The 26,618-nt window shown below is 39.5% G+C and overlaps 1 protein-coding gene across 2 annotated transcripts in view; it reads left to right on the forward strand.

Annotated features, from left to right (window-relative positions):
• Window positions 1-26,618, forward strand: part of PRKAR2B (protein kinase cAMP-dependent type II regulatory subunit beta) — an 81,271-nt gene that overhangs the window by 43,316 nt on the left and 11,337 nt on the right. For both annotated transcript variants that reach the window (XM_040549033.1, XM_040549044.1), the window contains 2 exons: window positions 17,381-17,433; window positions 18,542-18,625. In XM_040549033.1, the coding sequence (XP_040404967.1) occupies window positions 17,381-17,433; window positions 18,542-18,625 (137 nt within the window). The remainder of the gene's footprint in view (window positions 1-17,380; window positions 17,434-18,541; window positions 18,626-26,618) is intronic.

Here is a 26,618-nt window from a genome sequence, read left to right on the forward strand (position 1 = left end):
AATGGGAATTGTTTCTATTTATAGCCTGGTTGTGATCACATCTGACTACTGGATTTCTTAGTGCATTCATCATACAAGTGGTACCAGCAGGAGCTTTGCATTTACATCCCCAGGTTGCCATTTTTAAATGAGTACTCCTTTTTAATGGCACTTTTCCATTTTGATTCCTTGTCTCGATCTGATGACTGTGAAGTTAAAACTACTGTTGCCCTGGCTTCTGAGGACAAAACCAACATGCTTTAATGAGTAGGTTATGAAATTGCACATTGATGCAAGTGGGTAGAACATACGTAAGTGGCTTACCAGACAGGAGTATAATGTAACTCTGGGCTGTCTGGAGTAATGGAAGCTCTTTGTTCCAGCCATCTGCGATGTAAATGTACATTTCTTTCTCTATTAAGTAAATGTTTAGCATCTGAACTTTTTTTTTTCAACCTATGGTTTTATTTTGTGTTCTACACAAAATGAAGTGAGAGCAGTGTGGCTATTTGCTTCTTCATATTGTCTTATTTGTTTGGAGGAGCAAGGCTAGTGAGTACTTATAGTTCTGTTTTCTAGTTGAGTCATTGGGCTTTAGTTGATGCAGCCACAGGACGTGTTTCAGGAACTGCATGCTGTTTCCCTTCACCTCTGGCATGGATTTGGGGAAATAAAAGTTAGAAATTTACTTTGCTTTTTTTTCTAATCACTGGTTTTGTTGTCTGCAAGCTATCCCTTTTGTGCTTATCAGAACAGATAATTACAGTGATAAACATTGCAAAACAGATCGGAACAAGAGCCTGTAACTGCTATACTCTAAGCAGTGGTCCCCTGCCTTCTAAAAACTGTATTAAACAGAAGCATTTTGTGCCTGTGGCCATTAAACTTGAGAAGTTTGTCCTCCATGACGGAGAGCTGAAGGCCAAGAGTTGTTGGCTAGTACTGAGGTGAGGGGGTGGAGGCCCTGATCCGTGTGCTCCCATCTTCTCTCAGGTCTGGAAGCACCCTGTTACGCCTTCTCTTTCTATTATATTCTTACAGATATAAGGAATGGCTGGGGACTACGGGGGACAGATGCACCAGTATGAGGGAGCGGAGGCTCTGTACATGGTGTATCCGCATTCTCTGGATCCCACAGGCTACCCATGCTGTATGTACAGTGCTTTTATGTGGTGTCTCTAATTCGTATATAGTCCTGTAGTTATTACCTGGCTTCATCCTTATGGGTCTATTATGCTAATAATACTTAACTTCATGAGGGCCTAAAAATATTCTGAGGGCCTTCTGTACTGCCCACTGAAACCAGCAATAATACTTGACTTTTTCCTTTTTTTTTTAAACCAAGTTTTGACTGATTTTTTAATTTTTTTTTCATTTTTAAAGGTCAGTGCAGTATCCAGATGAGTTGCAGTAGAGTGGTGAAGAAACTTAATAATGTGATAAAATCAAGTAATAATAAAAGCAAATATTTCCAATTTATTAAAAAAGTAGTATCAAAATAAATTTATTGATCAGTAACATAATAGGCAGGTGGCTGCTTCTTAAAATTCAAAAATTCAGGGCCACAAGGATGATCAAGGGGTTGGAGCACCTCTTCTGTGAGGACAGGCTGAGGGAGTTGGGGTTGTTCAGCCTGGAGTAGAGAAGGCCGCAGGGAGACCTTACAGCGGCCTTCCAGTGCCTAAAGGGGGCCGACAGGAAAGTTGGGGAGGGACCCTTTGTTAGGGGTGCAGTGATAGGACAAGGGGAAATGGCTTTAAACTAAAAGAGGAATAGATATCAGAAAGAAATTCTTCACTCTGAGGGTGGTGAGGCCCTGGCACAGGCTGCCCAGAGAAGCTGTGGATGCCCCATCCCTGGAGGTGTTCAAGGCCAGGCTGGATGGGGCTTTGGGCAGCCTGGCCTGGTGGGAGGTGTCCCTGCCCATGGCAGGGGGTTGGAACTGTGTGATTTTTAAGGTCCCTTCCAACTCAAACCATTCTGTGATTTAATGAATTCCTTTGAATTTAAAAATATTGTAGATTGAACTTGTGATCTCAGTGAAGTTTACCTCGAGATAACTTCAGGCACTCTGTGTGTCAGACATTAAACCACCACTCAGTCATAATTCCCCATCACTATTCTTACATTTGTCAGAAGATAGCTCTTTCTTTTGTCAAATTGTATGGAAGCACAAGCTTCAGTTGTGAGTTTGTGTGCGTGTTTGTGCAAGTAAGCACACAGGTGCTGTTTTGTGGGAATGCCTGCACTTTGCTGGGCAGCACAATTACTTGAAACTGATGAATGGGTTGGTATGATCTGGAGGTTCCTAGAGTTTCCCTTTGTTATCAGCTCACCAAATTTACTTATTTATTTATCTTCCTTCTTGTATGGTGCCTTTCCAATGTCATTAGGTTTTCAGTGGTGACATTGTAACAACAAACGCCTTATTCTGAACTGGTCTTGAAAAAGAATAGAAGAAATACAAAAAGGCCTTTTTCCTACTGGGTGTAAGAGCAGCAGTAGGAATTTGTGTCTTTTTTAATTAGTTTGTTATCCTCAGTAAATAATTGTGTCTTTCTTTGAGTGATACTCTACATGTGCATTAGTGACGAGTATGTATACTGACAGCATCAAAGACCACATCATTGTTTTCCCTTGGCAGTACCTGTAGGGGTTCAATGCCCAACCCTCCCTCACTCTCGGAGGCGGGAGTGTGTTACAGCACGAGCTGTATCGTGCTCAGGGAAGTGGCCATTCCTCCATCGCTCTGCTGAGATGAAGCACTTTCTGCTTAGGCACATTTTCTTCTGCATGGTTGATTATTCCATATCCGGTTCTTTTTGTTTAGAGCAGTGATGTCTTATAATTGAGTTCATTGCTGTGATACTTGGGAGGTTTGAATTCCATATTTGATCCGTATGTGAAGTCTTTTTATTGCTTAGTAAGTGACACATGCCTGATAAGGGCTCTATTTGCTGTTCATTTAAATCAGCAATGTGAAGGGATGTGGTGCCTGTTTTGCACAAAAGTGGATCTGAAAAAGCCACAAAAGCCTCACCTGTCTCAGGCATCTGAGGTTGCAGTGAGCCCTCCTGGTCACTGCCAGGGAACCCGCACCTGGGACCAGGCTGACTGGGATGCCGTCCCGAGGTGACTCCCTCAAGGAGGTGCCTGCCTCTTTCCCCAGACTTGTCATGATAAAGAAGATTTATGGGACCACCAGCGGAGTTACCACAGAGTCTTGTGACATGGGTGAGGCGGTGTATATTGGCACTGACTGTGTAGCCATGGCTTACTGAAACTACACCAAGACATGAGGCTATGTTGGGTTTCTCCAGTTCAGCAACTGTGACTTACAGCTCTTTCAGATCCCCTGGCACCAACTGGGGGACACCTCTGTAGAAGTGACACTTGTTCTCAGTAGTAACACAAAGCCACTGTGGAATCTCAGGAGAATGAGTTTAACTTACTATAGGACTGCATTCTTTCATCCTCATCATCTTTTTCCTACATCCTCTTGAGACAGTAGGACATTGTTCAAAGTTGTGGCCTGTATAGAAACATGCTGATGTTTGTCAAGAATTTTCATCTGATGGCTTCTCTTTTTTCAGTCACCAGGAAAATGTCCTGGTTTCCTTCAAAAATTTGCAGCTCATTGCTGGATATGTGAATATTTTTTACTTTGGCTTTGTTCTGTGCTTTTTTCACAGTGAGGAGCCTGAGATTAGGCTTCAGGTGGTTTCAATTTAAGGTAAATCTGTAAAATATCAAATAAACCACTCAGAAGCAGAAATTTCTTCACTGAAAACCTGTAATGAACTTTGGTCTTTCTAATCTGCTAGGAGCATTGGTACATAAATACCAACAAGGTATGCTCAGGGCTAAAATCAATACCCTTTTTGCCTTCTGTGCATTTCTCTTGTGCATCTCTGTTCTCAAGCATTTGAAAGTCAGATCTTGTATCATCACAGATTATACAGTTCACTTGACCACTTGTGAATCCAGAACCATGAATTCTAGTCTGTATTAACTGTTAATCAACAGTTGCCTTCTGGTCAAATGCTCAGCATCATTGTCTCCCCGTGGTAAGTGGTGTGCTGAATTTTGTGCTATTTCATCCTAGATTTTATTTCCAGATCTGCTGCTGGCACTGTAGTCCTTTTGTGATAAACCTATGGAACAAGCAGGCCACTATTCTTCAGCTTCTGCAACGCTTGTTTTGTGACATGGCCAGGCTAAATCTTTGAGGAAGGTCTCCAATTATTTCACCTGTCTTTTAGAACAGTGACATCATGTATCCTTTATGTAGTGATGGTAGAAAAGCCTTGAGTTTTCTTATGGCACTTTCTAAATTGGTTCTGCCGTTGCTCTTTTTGATAACCATTCAGATACCCTTTACCAGGTAATTTAATAGCATCAGGGAAACAACTTGGAGCTACGGATAATACGAATAAACTCAAGGTTTCCCAATGACTAGATCTTCTGGATCTTAGGATAATTAGGTTGGAAGATACCGTCGGAGGTTTCTAGCCCAACCTCCAGGTGGTCAGCTGCTGCCCACCAAGACCCTCAGCACTGTTTTGGAGCAGCTCACCAGGCAGGCAGTGGCGAGCTGAGCTGTTTCCAGCATGAGGATGATGATGCAGCTATCCAGGTGACTGGATGCATGTGCCCCTTTCGAGGATAGTCTAAGGTGAAAAGCATTCACTAGACTTGAATGATCTATACACTGACGTGTGTACTGTGCATCTTTTCTGTCTTCAATTAATGTAAATAACTTTGTTTCTTTGTGGTTGGACACAGTGAAAGGCCCCTGAGAGTATATAAAACAAACAAAAAAACACTGTTGATATAAGTACTTACAGTAAAAGTAGTACATTAAAATTCATTTATCACAGTATTCCAAGATGGGCACTTTTTATTTTTTACATGTGCAGCTTTTAATTTTTATTGCTTTTTTATTGTTTTCTATTCCTTAGAATTATGAGTGCTTTATTTTAATACGCTAGCAGTGGGTACCTCAGTCAGCAAATAGTCTGGTTCATTCCACTAGAATATTTTGCTATCTCCCAGCTGTGCTGCTATCTTGGTAACTTTTCACTGAATGATTACTTAATCATTAAACCTGAAATGCCTAGAACTGTCAAGGGAACTGTATACACATTAAATCAAGTTCTTTAACACTGCTGCTTAAACACAGGACATTTATAAGGGAATACAATTTCCTTGGGGTTCCTGCAGCTTTCACTGTGGCCTTGATTTATTCCGTCTAAGTTTTCTGTCTATAAGAACATTCTGTGACAAATGATGGTTTTGGTTGAAAAAGCTAGATGCAGCTCTGTCTTACCCCTAGAGGTTCATTTATTCTCCTTTGATATTAACAGTGTTGTTGCTGAAGAGCATCTATAGGTAATTTCTTTCCTGGGAAAACAAGACAAAACTATAAGCCTGAATTCTAACACCGTACAAAGCCAGATGTTAACCCTTTTTTAACTTAAGCTGTAATTTTAATAGATTTTCTTAATATGATCACCTGACATACATGGTTTCCAGGATATTGGTTTCTGTTAGTCACTAGTTGTCAGGAAATATAAAGTGTCTGGCTTGGGTAAGGATCTTTATTTTATTTTATTATATTTTTTTTTACTTCCAAATTTGAAGAATCGTAGTTTAGAGAGAGGGGTATGTGTTATCTCGCATCTCATTCAAGTAAAAATAAAACAGCTGCTTCCTTCATTCAGTAAGATTAAGTTCGTTTATGTAATGTTTCCCTGAAAGTATAGGTATGTTTGCATATAGAACTGACAATAAGAAACTGTGTTGAAAGCTTGAATTTTGTTTAGTTTTCAAACTGGCAAGTCCACTTCTCTTCTACTCTTTGTATGCCAGTGTTTTCTGGTGTAGATTCATTTTCTGAGAAAGTTGCTGCATGGACACTCATGAGCTTTCCCCTGCTGCCTAACAGTTTCATCTCCTGCTGAAACAGCGTAAGGTTGTGGTGTGCCAGGGACACAAGAGCCAGTGCCAGAGAAGATCCTGTATCAGGACAAGAGATGTGAGTGGTGTTTGCATAAAACAAGGAACTGCACACAAAGTGGAGAACAGGGACTGGCATACAGCAGCAAGGTATTTGTGGTGATGTCGTCAGTTTGTCCAAGATAATATAGCTTAATTATTAGGGATTAGTTGCAGGAGTCTGGATGTCATACATGCATGGATCACTTTGACGCTTTCTTCATTAAGTGGAAAGAACACACTCTTTCTTGGTCAGTTGCAGGTGGGGATGAGCCTGTTTCTGTCATAGCAACTACTTGGGTATGGAGAGACTGGGAAGTCCAAAACAGCTGTGTTGACAATCTGAGGCTGTCTGAGGTCACATTGCCAGGTATTCATCTCCTGCAGGCATGATGTCAGTTTCTGGGTTCACCTCTAGCTAGCTTCTCTTCAAGTGCAATGCGATTTTAAGTAGGTATCGAGAAAATGGAGCTAGGTGGTGGTGGCTACGTGAAAGAGTGATACGACTTGGAGTGTCCTCCGTAGGTTTATGGCATTTCTTCCAGCCTTTCTGCATCTTCTTGTAATGTTAGAAGATGACAGGAGGATAAACTGAGCGCTGTGGAAATCTGTAGGATCCACAGATAGAAGAGATGAAGCTGTTTTATAGTATGTGGGAAAAAGCTAGATTCACACCGGTGTGTTTGTGTAGCCATTTAGTCTCTGGAAGTAGAGTAGTATTTAGTTAATGGTACCAAATGTGGGGGGGGGAGGGGGGGAGGGTGTTTAGAAAGGTGGCATACAGACGTATTTATGTTAAGAAATATTTTTCATTCATCAAAGTACACTATCTGTATTTACCTTTGGCTGGGGACGTTCTGAGAAATGATAGCTCCAGGTACTGACTGCTCGTTATCTGTGTGAGGGGAGGCTACTTTTTTTTTTCTTCTCTTTTAGAAAAAGATTAACTAGTTCTGTGAGACCTTGGTGTCGTCTTTCTTTTTCTCAGTGGTAAGTAGTCACACAGGTATGGATGTCTTCTGCTACTAGAGCATGTCAGTGTGGTAATTGGTGTTTCTAGGATGATTACAGACTCCGTTCTTGGAAGAATAATATTTGTAGACCATCTTTTGGCTTGTTACTGTTGTCTACACTATTACAGATGTAGACAAGCACGTAGTGATCACTGTGTCAGGTGCTTACTTTCTTACCTTAGTAAGTAGTGCCAGTACTATTTCCTAATAACAGTTTATATTTTAGTTGTGGAAAAAGTAAGTGGCATATCTTATCTTATAGTTGTGATTCATCTTCTACACTTCCTTTGGCTATCTAAGAAAATCCTGTCAGCAAAAAGTCTTAAATGGATTTTCTGGAGTCGTTGAGAAACCAGATGTTCAAAATCAACCTTTTCAAAACTTGGCAGAAGTATTTTTCAGAATCTGTTTTTGTCTACCTGTCTTCCTGTTTGATCTGGACCTTTTTAATAAATTTGGTTTATCAGAGTTCTGAGAGAGAGGATTATGTGAGCATGACATTTCAAGCAAAAATCATTGTGTTAAAATTCTAGGAGACAAGCTCCTTTAGCTTATAATTGTGTTTCATCTTGCTTAACAGCCTGGCCTCAGGAGGAATGAAGTGCATCTCATTACAGATTATTTTGTAACGTAGTATGTAGGGCACTTTCCTGGAAAAGAGGGAAGGGTGAATTCAAGCTTCCTTCCCTCAGTCCCATAGCTGTGAAAAGCGAAGGCAAATTTCAAAGGATGACTCCTCCTCTTTCTTTAGGTGCCCGTCCTCAGCTTGCTATCCTAAATGCCGTATGGATACGGGTTTTCTATGAAGCCTGCTCAGATTGAACTTTACACTCCCTCAGGTGCCCAACACAAGTGTACCCCACTTTTTGCCATGTGCCTCTGAGGAGCTAGGGGACACCCTTCAGGGATGAGGAGTCCACATTCCTAAGTGTTTCTGCACCTGAGTTCAGGAGTTCACACAGTTAATCTGAATATAGACCCACAGAAACAGGCTTTGCGAAGTGAAGCATTTATTTAGAGGTTTGAGCACAGCAGTAAAGAACAGTTTTAAACCAATCTCCACTGGGCTTGTTTATTATATTTAAAGTTCTACCATTTTGTAATTATGACTTAATTAGAGTCATTCCAAACGTTCGTATGAGTGTTCTAGATTAAGTATTATCTGTGCCTTCCTCATTTTCTGGATGGTCGTACTGCTTTGGCAGGCTTTTCACCTTGTCTTGATCAAATGGGCCCAGTCTGCTGGCAGGACACTAGGACATGCTTGTCAGAGCTTGTAGTTCTGGCTTTGTCCCTAACGTCCCTACAGTCCTTTGCACGACTGTATGGCTTACAGGTCACCTTCTCTTGTGTGCCCTTGTTCTATGTTTTTTCTCTTTTCTTGAATCTTTTTATATCTTTACATGTCCTGCCATCAGCAATTCTTTTCTTTGTGTTACTTCCAAGCATTTTCTTTGCCTCACTACATCTTTTCTTTAGCTACCAGTTGATTCTTGTATTACTCTTTAAACTACCAGCATAGAAGATAATCATAAATACATGGTTTCATAAACTAATCATCTTATTTTGGGTTCCTTAGCCTTTGTAACTCTTTGCAGATATGTAACATGAGTCACTCTCCTTTCCCCTCTTCTTGGCCCAGTCCAGTTAATCAAGGTGGTGCTTAATTTTACCTCGTGACCTGTTGGCAGAGTTGAGTTTTGCCATTCATTTTGCCCTCTTGAATTCTGTGATTCTTATATTTTTTTTGGGTTCTCCTTCTACTTCTCCTGGTGCTCCTTGCTCAGCATTAATAGGTGCTCCCCCTCCTTCTCCAGTAAGGTTGTGGGCCTTGGAATTCCGTTTTTTACTGCTTCCCCTGCTGTCTGTTCTTAAGTATCTTATTTATATGATTTTAGCATTTTCTTTTTTGTAAATATTCCCAATTTTGCTTTGGTTTGCAGTTTTTTCTACCCACCTTGTCCTACAGCTGACTGATTCATACATCTCACCTTCAGTGTCTTCTTACTACTCCAGAATTTGAGTATTTCCTTTTCTGGCATTTCTCGACTCGTGTTTTCTCCTGGTTTCAATTTTTTATTCTGTTCTATTAATAGTTTCATGGTTTACTCTACTACATTTGTAAATTCAGTAGTGTTTTCCTGCACGCCTCTTTCATATTTAAATCCACATTAAAAAACAATTATTTTTAATAATTAAGCACCAAACATGCCAACTTGGTTATCAAAACTAACACCTCCTTTTCAGATATTTTACAACACTGAGGATAAGACGTGATTGGAGAAACTGAAGGAGAGGCTAGGAGAGATGAATGAGTGATAAACTCATTTGAGTGTCTATTTCTGTGTCCTCTTTAAGGTGTATGTATATACTTTTGCAATCAATTTTGAAAAATATGGCTAAGGTAGTTAGTATGCTATTGACTCACCTTAATGTGTATTGAAACGTCTTAGAACTCCTCTCTGTGGTTTCTTGTTGAAGTTCACATGGTTCAGTCAAAATCTACAGCAAGGATTTTATTGTTTGGGGCTCTGTACTATGAAACCTGACATGGTGAACAGTGTAAGTTACAAACCCTGTCGACTGGACAGAGAACTCATTTTGGGTAAATTAAGTTGCTGTTGTGGTTTTCTGTATTGTATATAGTTCCTTAAAGTGTGCTACTTACTATGTGGCTATTTTAAAAATGTGAATGTGTACGTTCTTGGGATGTAGGCTCCAGAGACAAAAAAAAAAAACAACAACAACAAAAAAAAAACACCAAAAAAACCACTTGTAGCTACAATCTTTTAAACTTTTGCAGCACATTCTATGTAAGGGATGAGTTTTCTGGTGGGAAAATAAGGTGTGTTCTCTGAATGGACTGCTGACTTTTCTATAAGAAAAATCTGTAGTTGATGGCTGTGAAGCGCTAAATAATATGGGAGGAAGAGCTGGGTGCAGCTCTGTTTTTTTTTTTTTTTTTGCTTTGGTATTGGCAAATATAAAGTTGAAATGTATGCAAAGAGCTCTGTGTCTGCTCAGAACATGTCAAATATTTATACACAGTTCAGTTCTGTCCCAAATAGCACACTGTAGAGTTATGAACTGCTTGGACCCGTATGAGAATGGGAACAGAAGGTTATACAAGTCAACATCAGAGTACAGTATGTCATTGTATGGTATGCTGCTATAGCTGGGAAAGCTTACAGAATAAGCGCTATAGTGTATAGTATATACTGGCAAACTCTTCTAGTGGAAGTGCATCTTAGTTTTGTAATGATTTTGTTGTTTAATAACTACCTGCAGTGATCTGGACACTGTAACGCGTCTGTGCTCGTTTTCACTACCCAGACAGATGAAGTCAGGCACTTCCTGAGAAGCCCCACAAAGCTGTCTCCTCACCATAAGCCTTTTTTTTTTTTTTAGCTCCATCTTGACAAATGGCACAATTATGGAAAGAGCTGAAATAGGACTGTAAATAGGACTAAGGACTATGCAAGTCCTTGGGGAGAATCTACTAAAGCCTTTTTCTATGTCCATGTTTAAAAATAGGGAAGTCTTTTCAGCTGCTTGTGGTGAAGTTCAAACATGCTGCTTCTGTGGAAGAGCCAGCGATTCAAACCAGTATGATTTCGGGGAAGAGTGCACAACTTTGCCCCAGTGATGAGTGTGCTATCTTTGATGCAGAGTGCTTTGCCCTGTGGAGTACAGGAAGATATTGCAGTCTAACACGTCACAATTTTCCATGTTATATTCCAAAGTATTAAGGAACTTGCAGTGCAAAGGCACCCACACATGAATAACTCGACTAGTTCTCTGAAAATGCCTTGTGTGGGCCATCAGGTTTCTTCAGATGGGCTTTAATGGTGTTCAGTGTGATCTTGATGAAATCCTTGCTTTGGTGTGAGGATTGACGTAACCTGAATAAACTTCACTTGGACTTCTGAATGGAGACTCCTTGGGAGGATCTGTGACTCACTGTTGGCGTGGATCTCATTCAAGATGCTACATCTTATTATTAGGCACCTCATGTTATTTAGCATTGCTGGAGGAAATATATTGAAGTCTGACTAATTTAAAATAGCAGTAGCAGCAGATGGACAACAGAAAATAGAATGGAAAAATTGATTGAATGAGCTAGTTCTTCTAAAGTGTTTGATTTCTTGCAGGCACGTAGCGCAGGCTGAGCATGGTCTTCCAACTCTGGCAAAAAGTTTTGCTGTTAGGCTGTGTAGCTGAGAACAAACCGCGTGTTTGGTATGTATTTACAACTGTCATACAGTCTTTGGTAAGTCTCAGCCTATTTACTGAAAGGCAGAGTAGGCAGTCCTTCATGAGCAGTCCATCTTGAAACAGATTTTGTTGGCAGTGGTCCCAATCCTCCAGTTCAGTCCCCACCTAATGACCTGAAGGCCATCCTCCTAATAATTAAGAGGAGACAAACTGATTTTACTTAGCTTCAAATTTTTGAGGCTGGTGTCCTGAGCGTTTAGCCATTTGTGTTAAGTGATGCACCACTCAAAAGTAGATATCACATAGATCTAGTAGACTGGAGGGGAAATTCTTATTTATTTTTTTTTTCATGTGAGAAAATCTCAAAAATACTCATGTCTCTATCATTGCTAGAGCTTTTTTTCTGAGCATGCATACTTTCACTCTAGTTTGGATAGCATTTGTAATGTAAATACTCCATATGTAGTACAGTAATAACACAATTATAATGTCTCAGGCATTGTGTATATTAATTCACCTAATTGTGCCTAGATAAAGTTTCGAGTTAGTGACCTTGTCAGGTGTAGGCATTTCTCAGATGCTCTGTTTTTGACAGTATTGTAGGAAACGATAGCCCCAGTGATCATGCTTTGTTCCAAATTAGTTTGCGTTTAAAGAAAGCAAGTCCTTGAGATAGCTTCAGTGTTTTGCCCAAATGGAGGATGTCAGCAGGATAGTGAGTTGGTATTGCCTCTCTGGGTGCTGTGTGGAACCAGGTAAAATTTCTCTCATCTCATTGTGCACTCAGAGAAGAAAGTCGTTCTTCTTTCACTGGGTTGTTCTTTAGTCCTTACGTTTACTTACAGCTCTTCAATCTTGTCTTCTATGTGGTCCCGACAAAACCATCTCTAGAAATAATACAGGGCTTGGTAATCACGACCATCAGAGACCACGACCAGTTATTTCTTTTTGCTACCATCACACAGGATTGCTGTTGTTTCAATGAAAGCTATCTGTGAAATGCAGGGTTTTGGAGTGCAGAGTTTGCTTGTTTCCTGCAGTGGTAGGAACTGGTGATATGTTTAAAAAACAGATTTTTGTGGCAAATAGTGTCAGAAACTTTGATGAAGGTGCAGCAGTATTTGCAGTCCAGTCTGGTACTAGCATCTGCTGTGCCAGGAGTCTCTGTGCACCATGTTTCTGTTCTATGTTTAGAAGATGGAGAAGTACATCCTGACAAACTGGGGAGAAATCTCACCCTGCAGTTAAGTCACCTTTTTGACTTCCATCTGGCTAAACCAGTGAAGTGATGTTCTTGTTGTACGAGGGGGTGGGCATCGCTGCTGTAGTTGGGATGTTTGTAGGGACATAGGGCATGCTGCCATAGCTACAATGGCAAGAGATGGGTTGTTTTCATATTCCAGCCTGATAGTCGTGGTGACAAAACTGTGTAGTCTTGATTTGGCCTGAATGGGAAGAAGAAATACTTGCATGGATGTTTTATTGTTGTTGTAAAATTATTTGTAACATGCTTTATTACCAGGGGTTTCTGTGCTTTGGAAACAGTCCACACATTGGTTGTTTTCCTGCATGTTTTCATTGTAATACAATATTTTATGATTACATATCAGCTTTCATTCATTTCATTATTGATAGCTTCTTACTTCCTGATACACCAAGGGAATAGAGCATGTTTAACATTATTTTTTTGTGATCTTACAATTACTAACTATATGTTAGTTTTCATTTTAGAATTCATTCATATCTAAAGTGACTTTATTTCCGGTGTGTTTTTTTAATGTAAAACAATATTAACTGAATTCCAAAAATTTTATTTTACTTGGACTAAAGAGTTGGAGATTATAAAAGCTCGCCTCTTCTCGCTGGCAAAGCAATCCATCTAGATTTGTGTGTGGTTTTCAGTGCACATGTATTTTAATAACACACTGCCATCAGATAATTTGGGTTTTTCCTACAAATACTTTGTGCTGATGTGTTTGTGCTTGTGTCCATCTTGGTGAATTATGTGAAATAATTCTCCATAGGAAAAAAAATGAATAAAAATAGTTTCAATTAGTTAAGCTTAGCAGCCAAAGGAGAAATACGTGCAGTGTTTGTATCACTATTTTTAAAGCTGTACTTATGCATGGGTGAAATGGGCCTCTAAGAACTGTATTAGGACTGCTTTTTGAGCAATGGTAGGATATTAAATTTAGCAGTGACATGTAGCAAAATGTGACAGGGCGTTTGAGCATGATAAAGTCAGCCTGTACTGTGTGCTCTTGGGAATGTGGAATGAGCTGGGGAGGCAGAAAAATGAAACACCAATCATTCTGAGTATTGCAGCCACCAGCAGTGGAGTGGTTCAGAATAATGATATCTGTGATGCCAGTCAGGCCTCAGACAAAAGAGTTGGGGCCACAGACTGTCTCCCTGGAATATACAAAAAGAATATAGAAGGGGTGCTATTGCATGAGCAACCTGTCATCATCAGCTGAGTTATTTCTTTGTTTTCCAAAGAATATGGACTAAGTGGAGAAGTGCAGAAACCAGTCTAGCAGCTTACTCTAAACAACAGGACTCATCTCAGGAAGGATAGGGTTTAGCTCAGCCAGTTAGTCACGTTTGTAATTAATCTTTTCTTAATCTGGGGATGTAATACAGGTCAGATGAGTCACATCATAAAAGTGATGGCTTCTCCCCATTAACTGTGATTGGAACCCAGATCACTTCTGCAGATGTGGATGTCTTCAGAAGAGGCATCTTACTTAGTTCTGGATGATTTATATCCTTGGGGTTCTAATGGACCAAACCCCAGTTTTCAAGTCCTGAAATTCAGTGGACTGTAGTAATGTCAAAAAACATATTTCAAGAACAGAAGTAAAATGTTTAAAGTTTTTCCATGACCCATCTACTGCTCTCCACCCAGAAATTAATACGTTACTGGACTACAAAGTCTGTAAGACAAACTCTTGAAATAATGGAGGAAAAGAAATTGCACATTTAAAACTGCAGAGCTACACCATTTGTATAATCTTTAAGTTGTGACCCAAATGAAAGATGCATCTGTAATCATGGCATAAAGATAAGCCAAGACAAAATAAGTACAGAACTGAAACTAGAAGGGAAGTTTCTCATGGCAGATAAGAATAAATCATTTTAAAATCTGGGAAGATGGACACTGGCCAGAAGAAACTGCAGTTATTAAAGAAATATAATGCACGTAATCAATGATAAAGAAGAAATATTTAATGAAAGTATCTGCTGATAATAGCGTGACTGACTTAAATGAGCTTCTAGCAGAGAAAAGTGAATTTAGAGCAGAGACACCAGATGATGTGGAAAACCTCAGGTACATCCTCTCTTTCTGTTCTGATCCTGCTTGAGGCTATGTGAAAGGAACTGGTAAGATGGATCAGGATGGCCATGGATGAGGCTAAATTCAGTTTCTTTTATGTGTTCTGGAAGACTTAAGTCTTCAGCCATACTCTCTGAAACCTATTGATTCTGTGATAACAACACCAATGCTATTAAATTCCCATTTTGCTTAATTTTTTTCTCTTAGAGGTTTTATTCAAGGTAAGGATAGGGTGTCCCTGTACCCCAGGTTGAGACTGACTATTTATACACCCAGCAGCACCCTGTAATACACATCTGTTGATTTCCATGTACACATACTTGCACTATAGCACAGAAGCTGATAGCAGTTCAGACAAAGTAGTGATTTACATTATGATGGCTTACGATGCTTACTTTGCATGTTATTATTGTTGCTATTTAAATAACCCCCCCCCCAAAGTTTATTTCAGACATCACAGAAATACTATAGTTGCCATAAAAAAGTTGGTAGGAACATTTTGTTTATTTAGAGGTAAAATATTATACTTGTTCAAGATATTTCAGACTTCCTTTTGTGGGCATTTATATTTCTCTGGAACCAAAACCAGTTCCCAGTAAACTTGGTAGAAAGCTTTCAGTTAGTTCCAGAGGGACTCGTATCAAATTTACTGAAGTTTTTGAAGCTGCCAAGTTTTATAAAGTTGACAATCTAGGATTTGCTGGGTGCGTGAGGGAGGTGGTGAAAGCCAAGAGTTCCTTGGGGACTGTGCATGATAAGTGCAATAATACAGTGAAATCAGCTTAATTAATAGGGTAACGGGCAGGTTAATGGGTCTATCTGGTGACTACTTTAGAAAGCGTTTGTGTAGTAATATAGGAAATAGGGAGAATAAACAAGAGGACATGCAGTCTTAATCCACGAGGAGCAATGTGACTGAACTAGCAGAACAGACGTGGAAGGCGGACAGGGCAGAGGAAGAGGCTGCTGCTGTGTACCAGGTTCAGACACTCGTACTGCGATCCGGGCTGTGGAGGGAGGTGGACATACTGGTGGTCTGTGAGTAATACTGAAAGGGGAGAAGCTCAGGAGCTCTGTCATTATGACTGCATAGCACAGACCACCAAAGAGATCGGGTAGGTGAGGGTTTTTATTAGCTAGCAGGGTCCAGGAATGGCAGTGATGGTGGTGGTGACTGGTTTGAAATGATCAGTCATCAGTTGGAAGAGAATAAACAAGAATGCCGACTGCCCAACGTGTTCTACGATGCACTTTGGACAAAACTTTGAGAGACTGGGAGAAGCCATTGAAGGGAAGCTATTCTATGTGATACCAACTCTGGGGGAGAAACTGCTATAGAATAGGGAGAGAAAAGTCAACGTGAGTGAGAATTCCCTTGGGATGTCAGAGCTCACATTTTAGGAAGGGAAAGAAGTAGCCTGAAAGGATTAGGACAACAGGTCAAGAGAGTGAAAAGGGACTGGAGGCATAAGCTCATGGAAAAGAAGTCTGGAGAAAAGAAAGAAAAGGAATTGGATGTTCCACAAAGATGCAATATAAAGGGAACAAATTCAAATTGTGACCACACAAAAGAAGAACAAAAGCACAATAAAATAAATCTGTCTAAATTATAAGCTACTTATTTGTATCAAGCACGAGAAGGAACCATGTAGAAGATTAAAACTGGTTTGGTTTATAAGAACAAATGTAAAAAATAGCCAAAGATACGGAGTAAAAAAATCAAGGTCAAGGTAATGAATGCCATCCAGTGACAAGAACAAACATTAGCAATAACAGAAATTGTTCTAGGAGTATATTACCACTAAGAGCATCTTCCAGGAAAGGATTGCTCTGCTGCTTGCCATATTGCGTCAGTCTTCACTAGTGGCATTAAGAGCGTATGGAAAACTCAGCGTAGAGCAGAGAAAGGACAAACCACAGAGTACTTCACGTAGCAGGGGTCTCCAGGTTGGCTGTGCCTGAGTGGTGCTGGGCTTGGAGACTGGAAGAACTGGTAAAATAAGCCTCAGCCCTGCTAGAAGTTAACATTGAGAAGCTGAAGAAGATAAATGAGAGAGTGGGGGGGAAAAAATAATAGAAAAATTGATCCTTAAGAGGGTGGGGTGGCTACCTAAGGGAAGAGACCTGTCACAGGTTTACAGATCATTTTTGTTCCTAGAGAACTTATGGACAAATAATCAAATGTTTTATATGTACCTGGAGGAAAGGTACAAATAGCAGCGGGCATGGATTCGTTGGAACTATTTTATGTCCTATAACAAGAGAATAGAATTTTGGGATAAAAGAAAAGCAGCAGATGCCCTACGTTTTCAAGATACTATTTCCATTTTCTTTTTTTTTTTTTTTTAGTAATAATCTGGATTATATATGGGAGAGTGTGCTTGTTAAATTTGCTGATCTTTCAAAGCTGAGAATGGATTAGAATAATGCTGGAGATTAGAATTCAAAATGGTGTTGACACTTTCTCCACTGTCTAAACTGGTCCTTTCTCTTCAGCACTTAAGCAATCCCTACTGGACACAAAGATTAGATCTTTCCCTTTTTATATGCCCATAGTAAGATCAAATCTCTTACAGCAGGTTACTTGGGAAGCTGAGAAGTATACTGGATGTCTTTCAAAACACAGAAAACATGTCCAAAAATTACATAAATATAGTTTTTTTCACCAGCAGTGTGGAGATGACCTACTATGGACCTTATCAGCAATATTTTCTGTGGTTCTCTGCTGAGCGTGTTTCAGTGCTATATATTATTAGTATGCCACACAATGCATTTGTAAATATAAAGCTTATAAAACAATATTTTAATTAATATTGTACTTTTTTTTTTTAAATTTCAGTGTGTGCAGAAGCTTATGATCCTGATGAGGAAGAAGATGACGCAGAATCTAGGGTATTTAATGCTTTGAGTTAAATACTTATTTTTTCAGTTCTCAGGCATTAAATTTAGGAAGAAAATAGGGCTGATTATTTAAATTATGTAACCAACATTACCATTCCTTTCCAAAAGCATCCTTATTATAATATTCTTTAATAATTTGTAGGGTTTTCTTACTAAAGGAACACTTAAAAATTCTCTGTAGTAGTCACCCATGTAGGACACAATTAAATATTATTTGACTGTACTTGTGATCCATGGTTTGTTATGGAAACATTTTTATGCAATTACATTTGCCCAGAGAGTGCCTGCTATTAAAACTAATTCAATAGTGTCCTTGCAACCTTGCAGTATTTTAATCAGTATTAAAGTATGTACATAAGGCAGAGAAAAGATAAATGATAAAATCACTAAGATTATCAGATGTGGAATGCTAATGAAATAGATTTGCTTATTTTACTTAAGTCACCATTTTAAAGGCATTTACTTGATTTTTAATATGAAATAACGTGACTTTTAAGATTGCTCTGTTTTTGTATTCTATCCACTTTCTGGCTAATAAAAGTGGAAAAAGGTTATCATAAGCTTATGAGCTAAACTAGTAACTTGACTGATAGTCACATTAACCAGGCATGGGTAATTTAGTAAATCTCTGCTCAGTCATATGATGTGAAGTCTGTCACTTACACTGTTAAATCTCTGATATAAATTTATCACAGAGATTATTTCACAAATATTCTTTAGGAAGAAGTCATGGCAAATGGATAACAGTGGTGCTTTGTTTTTTTCTTTTATAGAACATATATGCTTAGACAGTAGTAGAATAATGTTTATTCAAAAATTGTTGAAATAAAGGTATCTGGAATGGCTTGTGAAATGTACTGGATTCTACAGATGTGAAGATCTTGTTAGTTAAAATACAGACCTGCTTCATTTGCTCATGCTGTGGTGATACAGCGTTATCACAGACTATTTACTCAAATCCTGAAGGTTTTGGAAGGAAAATGTTACAAAGCATGGAAAAAAAATATTGTGCAAAATACTTAGGTGAATTAGCTTAGCCCTTCAATTAATTGCTGCTGTAAGATAACCACTTTAAAGGTTTTTCTATTCTATCCCTCAGATTATTCACCCTAAAACAGATGATCAAAGAAACAGGCTGCAAGAGGCTTGCAAGGACATTCTCCTTTTTAAGAACCTAGATCCGGTAAGAGATTCTTTATAATGAACAAGATTTAGTAATGTTGATGGGAATTAATTCTCATGACGTTTTGAATTGAACCTACGGATTTGACTTTTGTAAGCTCATATGTATGCTTTTTTGACCGTTTTGTGATCTCTAGAGGTGTCATTTTGATAACTGTTGTCAGTTTTAGTATATATATGTCTTGAAGTACGTTAATTTGAATGTATGTATTAATAGGATTGTGCTGTATTTTCTTATTTTAAAACTATTTTGCTTTACATTAATTTATATAAAGTCATTGGTTAATCAGAACTTTTAAATTGTGTCTATTAGTTAGTTTCTATCATCCAAAAGTGTACTGAGTGTACCATCAAAACCTAAAATTACATTTTAGCTATAGATGTAACTGAATGAGCAACTTAAGCAATAGAGGGAGAAAGGCAATAGCAAGATGTTTACATTATTACTTCACTTAATATAGACACTGTAAAAATGCTACAGATAATTTTTATCTGTGCAGATAATTTCCTTCTATTATCTATAAAAACAATTCTGAGCTTTTAAGAAAGCTTAAATACAGTGAATGAGTGGCCTGGATCAGACGAAGGTGCTCATACTATAAAAACGCACTGGGTTGTTTCAGGGAAAGGTGAGTGTATCAATCAAAACATGCATACTGAGGTTGGGATGACTCACAGCACACCAAATGCTTTCTTGGGAGAATTGATTCAGCGCTGTCAGGGGAGCAGGGGGAATAATTATGTAGAGTTTTAAGCATGAGAATGAAAAGTTTTAAATTTAATTCAAGAGGGAGCTAATGGAAAGACCAGCCTGCAGCTCTGTTTGAAAGCCAGGTGCAGTTACAGAGAATGTGGTTTAATTCATGCTGCGAGTTCCCAGCTCCTGCTTCTGTCTGCACAAAAGCCGAGCTCTGACCCAGCATAGCCATCCCCACAGGGGCCCTGAGGAGCAGTGAGCCACAGACCCCATCAGGGCTTTGCAAAGCCGTAGAGTTAGAGCTGTAGCAGGGCACGAAGAGTCCTAACACAGGAAGTCAGATGTGTGCATTCTTGGGACTTCAGGGAACCTGACATAGGATCTCCTGACTCTCCTGCTCTCTATTTAATGGGTAGTTAACTAGCTGTTCCACTATACTGGTTTGAGCTAAAATTACCCAAATGTTTGTCCCTTCCACTATTGAATTATTATTTATTTATTTATTTTCATAACTTCAGGGACACAAAGAGGTTTGGAGACATCTGCTCTGGATGTGAAATTGGTTTATTTTATATTTTCCTTGTTACTGCTGTGTCCTGGCTTCCACTTGGCTGGACATGTGTTACTTTAGCTTGCCAATGGCATGTTGGTAGATCCCTCCTGTTTAGTCTCCGAGCATTTCTGTCCTACAAGCCCTGTGACCTAACAGATTATCATGTGCCCCTAAAATCTGTTGTGATGCTAATTTGGGGCTACTGCTTTCCTGAGTTTGGTTTTACCCAGTTTCTTGGTAGTATCTGCTTATTATATCATCTTCTGGATGAGATGTAGTTTATTTTCCAATGTGAACTACATCTTCTGTCTAAATGTTCACCAGCCACTTGGTCTGCGGGACAGGGATCTATTGGCTTCATACCAGCTATATGGTAATGTTGACATGCATGACATAAAAGCAATATGTAGACATAGAATATGGAGCTGTTCCAGTGTGGGCACTTCGTATGACTTCTCTAAGGAGTTGTAAGGCATCACCACCCCTGTTGCTGGAGGTGTTCTAAGAACTGTGTTGCTGTATTGATACATTGTCCCCTTGAAGCTTTCTTTTTGCTTCTGAATCAGTTACTTGTAACTGTTGTTAGTTCCTGTGGTCAGTTCCAGGTATCTGGCAGAAGACTTCTTAGCTGAGCCCTTCCCTTGTGCAGTTCTGCCTTGAAATCTGTTCCTGGGATTTCCCAAGTTTTTTCTTGTTTACTCACCTTTGCTTAGGTTTGCGTCCGGTGGATTATGAACACTTTTCTTCTAGTTTAAATCCTTCACAGACAGCATTCTGGGAAGTCAAAAATGATCGTTTTTGTAAAGGAATTTTTAATTATAGTAACTTTACTCATAAAAGGCATTGGAAAGCTGCTGGGCTCTGAAGATAGCAAGGATATTAAAATGTAGCCTTCTTTAGTCTGGCTTGCTTCTTCTGTTGAGCTAAGATCTGCAGTCCCCAGGGGAGTTCTCCCACTCCTCCTGCTTGTTCTGCTTCTAGCCAGTGACTCAAGAGCTCTGTGACTGTGGTTGCAACAATTTAAATTTTTTTATCCCAGATCTCTTCATCACCTCTGCCTCTCCACCCCACAGCACAAGTGAGTGCAACTGATGAAATTCACTGTCTGGCATATTAGCAAAAGAAAAAGCCAAACCTCTTTCATCCTAAAGAGATAGTATCTTCAGCAGCTAAAGCTAAAGTCTCTGGAACAGAAGTCAGGCCATGTATCTATCATCTCACGCTCCCACTGTTTTTTTGTTTTGTTTTGTTTTGTTTGCCTTGAACTTCAGCTTCTTCCTGCTATAGTTAAGTGTGTGAAAAACATTGTTGCAGAGGTCAATGAGTAGGGGGGAAGAGAGAATGTAAAGTGCTTAATGGCTTTTCCCTGACGGCCTTTTAGCAAGGTGTCAAACACCATTCCTAGGTAGGGCACCACTCTGAAATGCAGCATAACAGCATGTCCTGAGGCATGATCAGAATTGTGTTCAGTACGTGGTGGGAGATGGGGTTCACATTTTGTTAAAAGTTTATCCTACCCTAACACACTGTATTTTAATGTGAATGAAAAGGTAAGATAAGGGTATCATAAAAGCAGAAGGAGAAGCTGCAGTAGTTAGGAGGTGACTTATAGTACTGCTCGGCATTTTAATTAAAGAGCCCGTTTGAAAAGACAGGAGGCCTCACATAAAAGTAAAAACAACCACTCGAATGTGAGACAAAATGAGAGAGAGGACACAAAGATAACCTTCAGGCTCTGAGAAGGTTTAGGACTTTCTAAACACACAACATTGTCTTAAGCCTGCGTTTACTTGGTAGCAGTGTTTAAATGTTAGATAGGTAAACTTATGGACAAGTATTTATAAATATAAGTATTTCACATAATGGCTCTGACTGAAAATGCAGCATAGTATAAAGGAGCATTAGGCTCTGGTACAATTCCCTAAGCAGCAATCTCTGTTTTAAAGACCAACTCCTATAAATTCCTTGTAAAGTTCCTTGAATTATCTTGGAACTTTCTTTAACTTCATTGGTTGCTGTGGATGTGACTGGTCAGTTAATATCAGTTTGGCAAAGCACTCCTGAGTTAATTCTCTTAAATAAAAAACACTTTTTAAAAAAAAAGTATTTTAGCCATTTTTTTCACCTTTCTGGGGGCTAAATCTTTTCCCATCTAGTTGGGGTCACTCAGTATCACCTTTAGCTAGCACGTAACAGTACTGAAAAAGTTCCTGGAAGAAGAATATATATTGAAACGTGTGCAACAAGATGAGGGAAGGAGGTTTTTCACAGTTCTTCAGCTACTTTTTAGAGAACTAAATCAGGAAAGAATCGAGAAATTCCAGGAGCAGAACTGTGTGGATGAGTGAATTAAATGAGAGAAAGGTGCGTGTCTGTTTCCCTCTCCCCACACTGTTATTCTAGCCTCTGTTAGTTTAACCTATTCCTCTTCTAAACATCTCTTCTGCTCTTCTTACCAGAAAGTCTCTTTCTATCAGACCACATTATTATTTATTGCTTATTAGTCTTTGTTGTGTGCCACACCATTGCCCAGAAATCCTAGCATTACTTTTGTTCTCCCAGGATTGCCACATTGTGCTAGACTGCTTGCTCTTCGTGCATGCCCAAGGCGTATTCCCACACCTTCTCCTTCGTACTACTGAGACTGGAGGTTACTGGCAGTGAAATCAGAAGCTGCACGCCTCTTTCTGTTAGGGTCCTCTTTTCTTCCTCTTTGTTTCACGCGCTTTTCCCTTCCCTTTCGCTTTGCATAAGCCAGCAAGGAGAAAAGAAGATGATGAAGACCAGATGCCTTGGGCCATTGCTGAGGATGAGCCCAAGTTGCTGCTACTAGACTTTGTTCCTGTGCATGCGCCCCAACAGTTGTTTTATCACTGAGAGGAAGAGCAGCAGCTCATCCACTGGCCAACACAGCCTTCTAGAAGTTATTCTTTTGGTTTTGTCTTTTAAGAGGAAACTTGGCTGAGGCTGATTAACAACAAGCTATGTGGTTTGTCTGGTATGGGCTAGATATGGCCCATAGGCCAGCAGTTTAAAAAAAAAAAAAAAAAAAGCAACTGATGAATCAACCTATTATCAGAGTTAACTGCGAGGCTGAAGGGACTGATACCATTGAAATTGTGCTGTACCCTTGCACTGTAAGTTTGAACCCTTCCTTTAGCAAAAATCCACAAACAGTTTTAGATCTCTTTTGTTTCAGATAAATTTTATTTTGGAGATCTTTGCCCTGCTAAAGCTTGTAGAGAATATTTCAAATATGATCTGACCCTTAAAAGGTAATAAATTATACATATTCTCCACAAATATGCAAGAGCAATTTCTGGGCATATTGCCACTCATTCACCTGGGGAATTATTATAAGAGAGCACAAATAATGATTAATCAATTAGAATTGATTAACTCAGGGGAGGATGAAAGCAAGCATAATGCAGCCATGTTTTATGAATAGTGGAGTCTTACACTTAAGGCCAAAGCATCATTGAAAAGTGCCACTGACGAAAGGTTCTCATAGTGTTTTTGAATTCTTATTTTTTTTTGGTGAAAAATTAGGACTACAGATGTTGGAGCACTTAAAGTGAACATGTATATATGAGTGAGAGAGCGCAGAATGCCTGAACACGTTAATACTCTGCTTTCCTAGGTGGCACAAAACTCTGCAAACTAATGGGTTCCCAAACAAATAGAATGCCTTAGGGAAAAAAGAGAGGATTAAGGGCAGAAGTTAACATTCACATTGTATCTGGTGAACAAGGATTCTCTCCACCTGGCCTATGATCAGTTACTGAAGATGTTCTGTAACAGAACTGCCCAGTGTAAGGTGCCTTCATCATAAGGATTTTGAAACTGCTTGCAACTTGGTATTACCTCTGCTTTTTTTTTTAAAGCAAACTGCTAAAAAGAGTAAGCCAACTTACTCAGAGGAGTTAGTTACAAAATATAAAAAGCGTATTAAAAAAAAATAAATAAAGTAAATAAATATAAATAAATAAAGTAAATATAAAAGCCTAACGTGATGGGCATGCGTGGGGTATGTCAGAGGCAGAATATAACAACTATATATTAATATGTGTGTTATATATTAAATATAACCATGCAGAAGAAGTTTAGGGTAAATTCTTAAGGAAAATACTGATTAATACTCAAAAATATTTATCATACATCTAAATATAAAATAGATTCTTTGATAGCGAAGAAATATATGCCTTTGATTATTTTTCAAGTAGATATCACACAAGGGAGCTAAATATTTTTAGTTGGATCAATAGTGCTGCTAACGTTTATATCAGAGTTCCAGGGGAGTATATGTACATGGTTTTTGTTCTGCAAAACAAACATGGAGAGCTGGAGACATGAATTCTGTAATTTACTCTTTATCTCCAAGATCCTGGCTTATTGATTTAATGTTGTTTTTTGTTGTTGTTGTTGTTGTTGTTTTTTCTTCTCATGGTTTCCCTGCTTATGTTTTGCTGAATTCTTCTGTCTCTTCTTTTTCTCCCTGTTCTGGTATTCTGTCTGTTTCATTGCATTTGTCATCCTGATTTTCAGTGGTGATCATGTTCAACTTCCCATTTTATCTCCAATGCCTTGATTGATTCAGAACTGGTGGCACTTTCTCAGACAGCAAGAATTTGTATCAGCAATTCAAACATTGATGCTCCTTGGAAGCCTCAGAGTTTAAGAGCTCTTGAATTGAGTGTGGAAAACTTTGTTCTTTTCCCTTTACCAAATAGCTCACAGTAAATCTGTAAGCTGATATTCAGAAGACACACAGCTGGCACAGTGGTAGCAAATGACTTGGTAGTTTGGAAGTTAGAAGCTATTGGCATTTGGAAAGGGCGTGTCGTGGTCGGTCAGCCCTCCAGACTGAATCAGAAGCTCTTTGTCAAGGGCACACTAATGACTGGATGAAGTTTAAGTTGTGCTCAATGTCCATTATCTAACTGATATTTTTTCAAGGAATTGTGTTGAGATGTAATTGTCACATTTGTTTTCCTGACTTAAAAGAAGTTGAGGCTGAAATACTATTTTTGAATAATGTAACATTCATCTGGAGAACAATAGTTACTTTATGTGATACAGAATGAAAGTCAGGAGATGCGGGAGTGATTATTTGTAGTTTTTCACATGATCTGGCAAGAAGGATGGAACCAGACACTGTTGCAGGGGGATTTCCTTAGTAAACCAGTTATCATGGTTTTGTTCTTCTGAGTCTCATGCTGTGTCTTGTGTTTGCAACTGATTTTAATAGTCACACAATTTTTTTTTTACATTTCAGATATGAAATGACAATACATCAGGCTTACACACGTTATTTTTGCATGGGTATCACCACAAGCCTAGACTCATAAAGGTACTTGGTACCTAAGTTTCACTTTAGGCACAGTAAAATAATTCCTAACTCTGGGAGATTCATAAAACCTCCGCTTAGGTGCTGTGCTGTTCACAGGTACCACAATAACTACCAGACATGTTTTTGACATTAAAATTCTGCTTCTATGCTAGAGTCTCATGTAGCCACCATGGGATAAAAGGGAAGAGGGGGCAATTACTTTTTGCTACAGGTGTAGTGTTTAGAGTACTGTTGCACATGAAGACTGTCAGAGAGCGTCAGGCTTCTGCTGAAGTGTTGCAGAAGATCACCTCTGTAACTGCCAGTGAGGAGAGAGAGCTCCCTGGAGCACAGTGAAGAGGACAAACTAACAGAGACTTTACAGCTGGGGCAGTTTGTGCAGATGGGAGCTTGAAGGCGGCCTGGAAACAGTGCATGAGAGACTGTGGGACTGTTACAGTTAGTGCAATAACCGTGATGATGAGCCACAGGCAGTGCTCCCCAGCACCAACTGGACCAGCCAACCATGGCACATCAGAGGTTTCAACCCAGATCCAAAGGTAGGATACAGCCATCTGTGTCTCGGGCTCCTGAGAGTGTCTAGCATCTCTCCTGAAGGCTGGGGGGCGATGTGGGAGACGTGCTGTGGTCAGAGTGCTGAGCTGCCAGGTGAAGGATGCATAGCATCAGGCAGGACAAACAGGAGCTTGACAGGATCTTTGAAAAGTCCACTGCACAGATGAGCATGCCTTTCTACAGCAAATGGAGGCACCAATCTGTTGACCAGACTTGTTCTCACTTGAAGATTCTCACTTACAAGAGATTCAGATCAAGGATGATGCAAAAACCATTAAGACTCATGCTGCTGCTCATCCACGTCGACAATGATACTGCCAACAGTGATGTATCGTACTGACTGGTGCTGGTGAGGGAGCTGATGCTCCTTGACATTCCTCTTTCCGAATGGTTAGGGACCCGAGGGAACGGCATGGAGCTGGGACAGGGGAGGGTCAGGCTGGGTGTTAGGGAAAGGTTCTGCACCCAGAGGGTGGTCGGGCACTGGGACAGGCTCCCCAGGGCAGTGGGCACAGCACCGAGCTGCTGGAGTTCAAGGAGCATTTGGACAGTGCTCTCAGACACACGGTCTGATTTTGGGGTGGTCCTGTGTGGAGCCAGGAGTTGGACTCGATCCTTGTGGGTCGCTTCCAACTCAGGCTATTGTATGGTGGTTATGATTTTAAATCCACACCTGAAAGCAAGGATGATTGAGAAGTAACTATGGCTTGTTTATTCACTTGTATAGCAAATTGTTTTCTGAAATCATAGAATAATGACACTGTCTTTCTAACAATTGAACTTAATGACTTTTAGACAGAAAGGCAATAACTACTACATCTCAAAAGAAAAAAAATCTT

The sequence above is a fragment of the Cygnus olor genome, chromosome 1 (genome assembly GCF_009769625.2).
Source record: "Cygnus olor isolate bCygOlo1 chromosome 1, bCygOlo1.pri.v2, whole genome shotgun sequence".
Classification (NCBI taxonomy): domain Eukaryota; kingdom Metazoa; phylum Chordata; class Aves; order Anseriformes; family Anatidae; genus Cygnus; species Cygnus olor.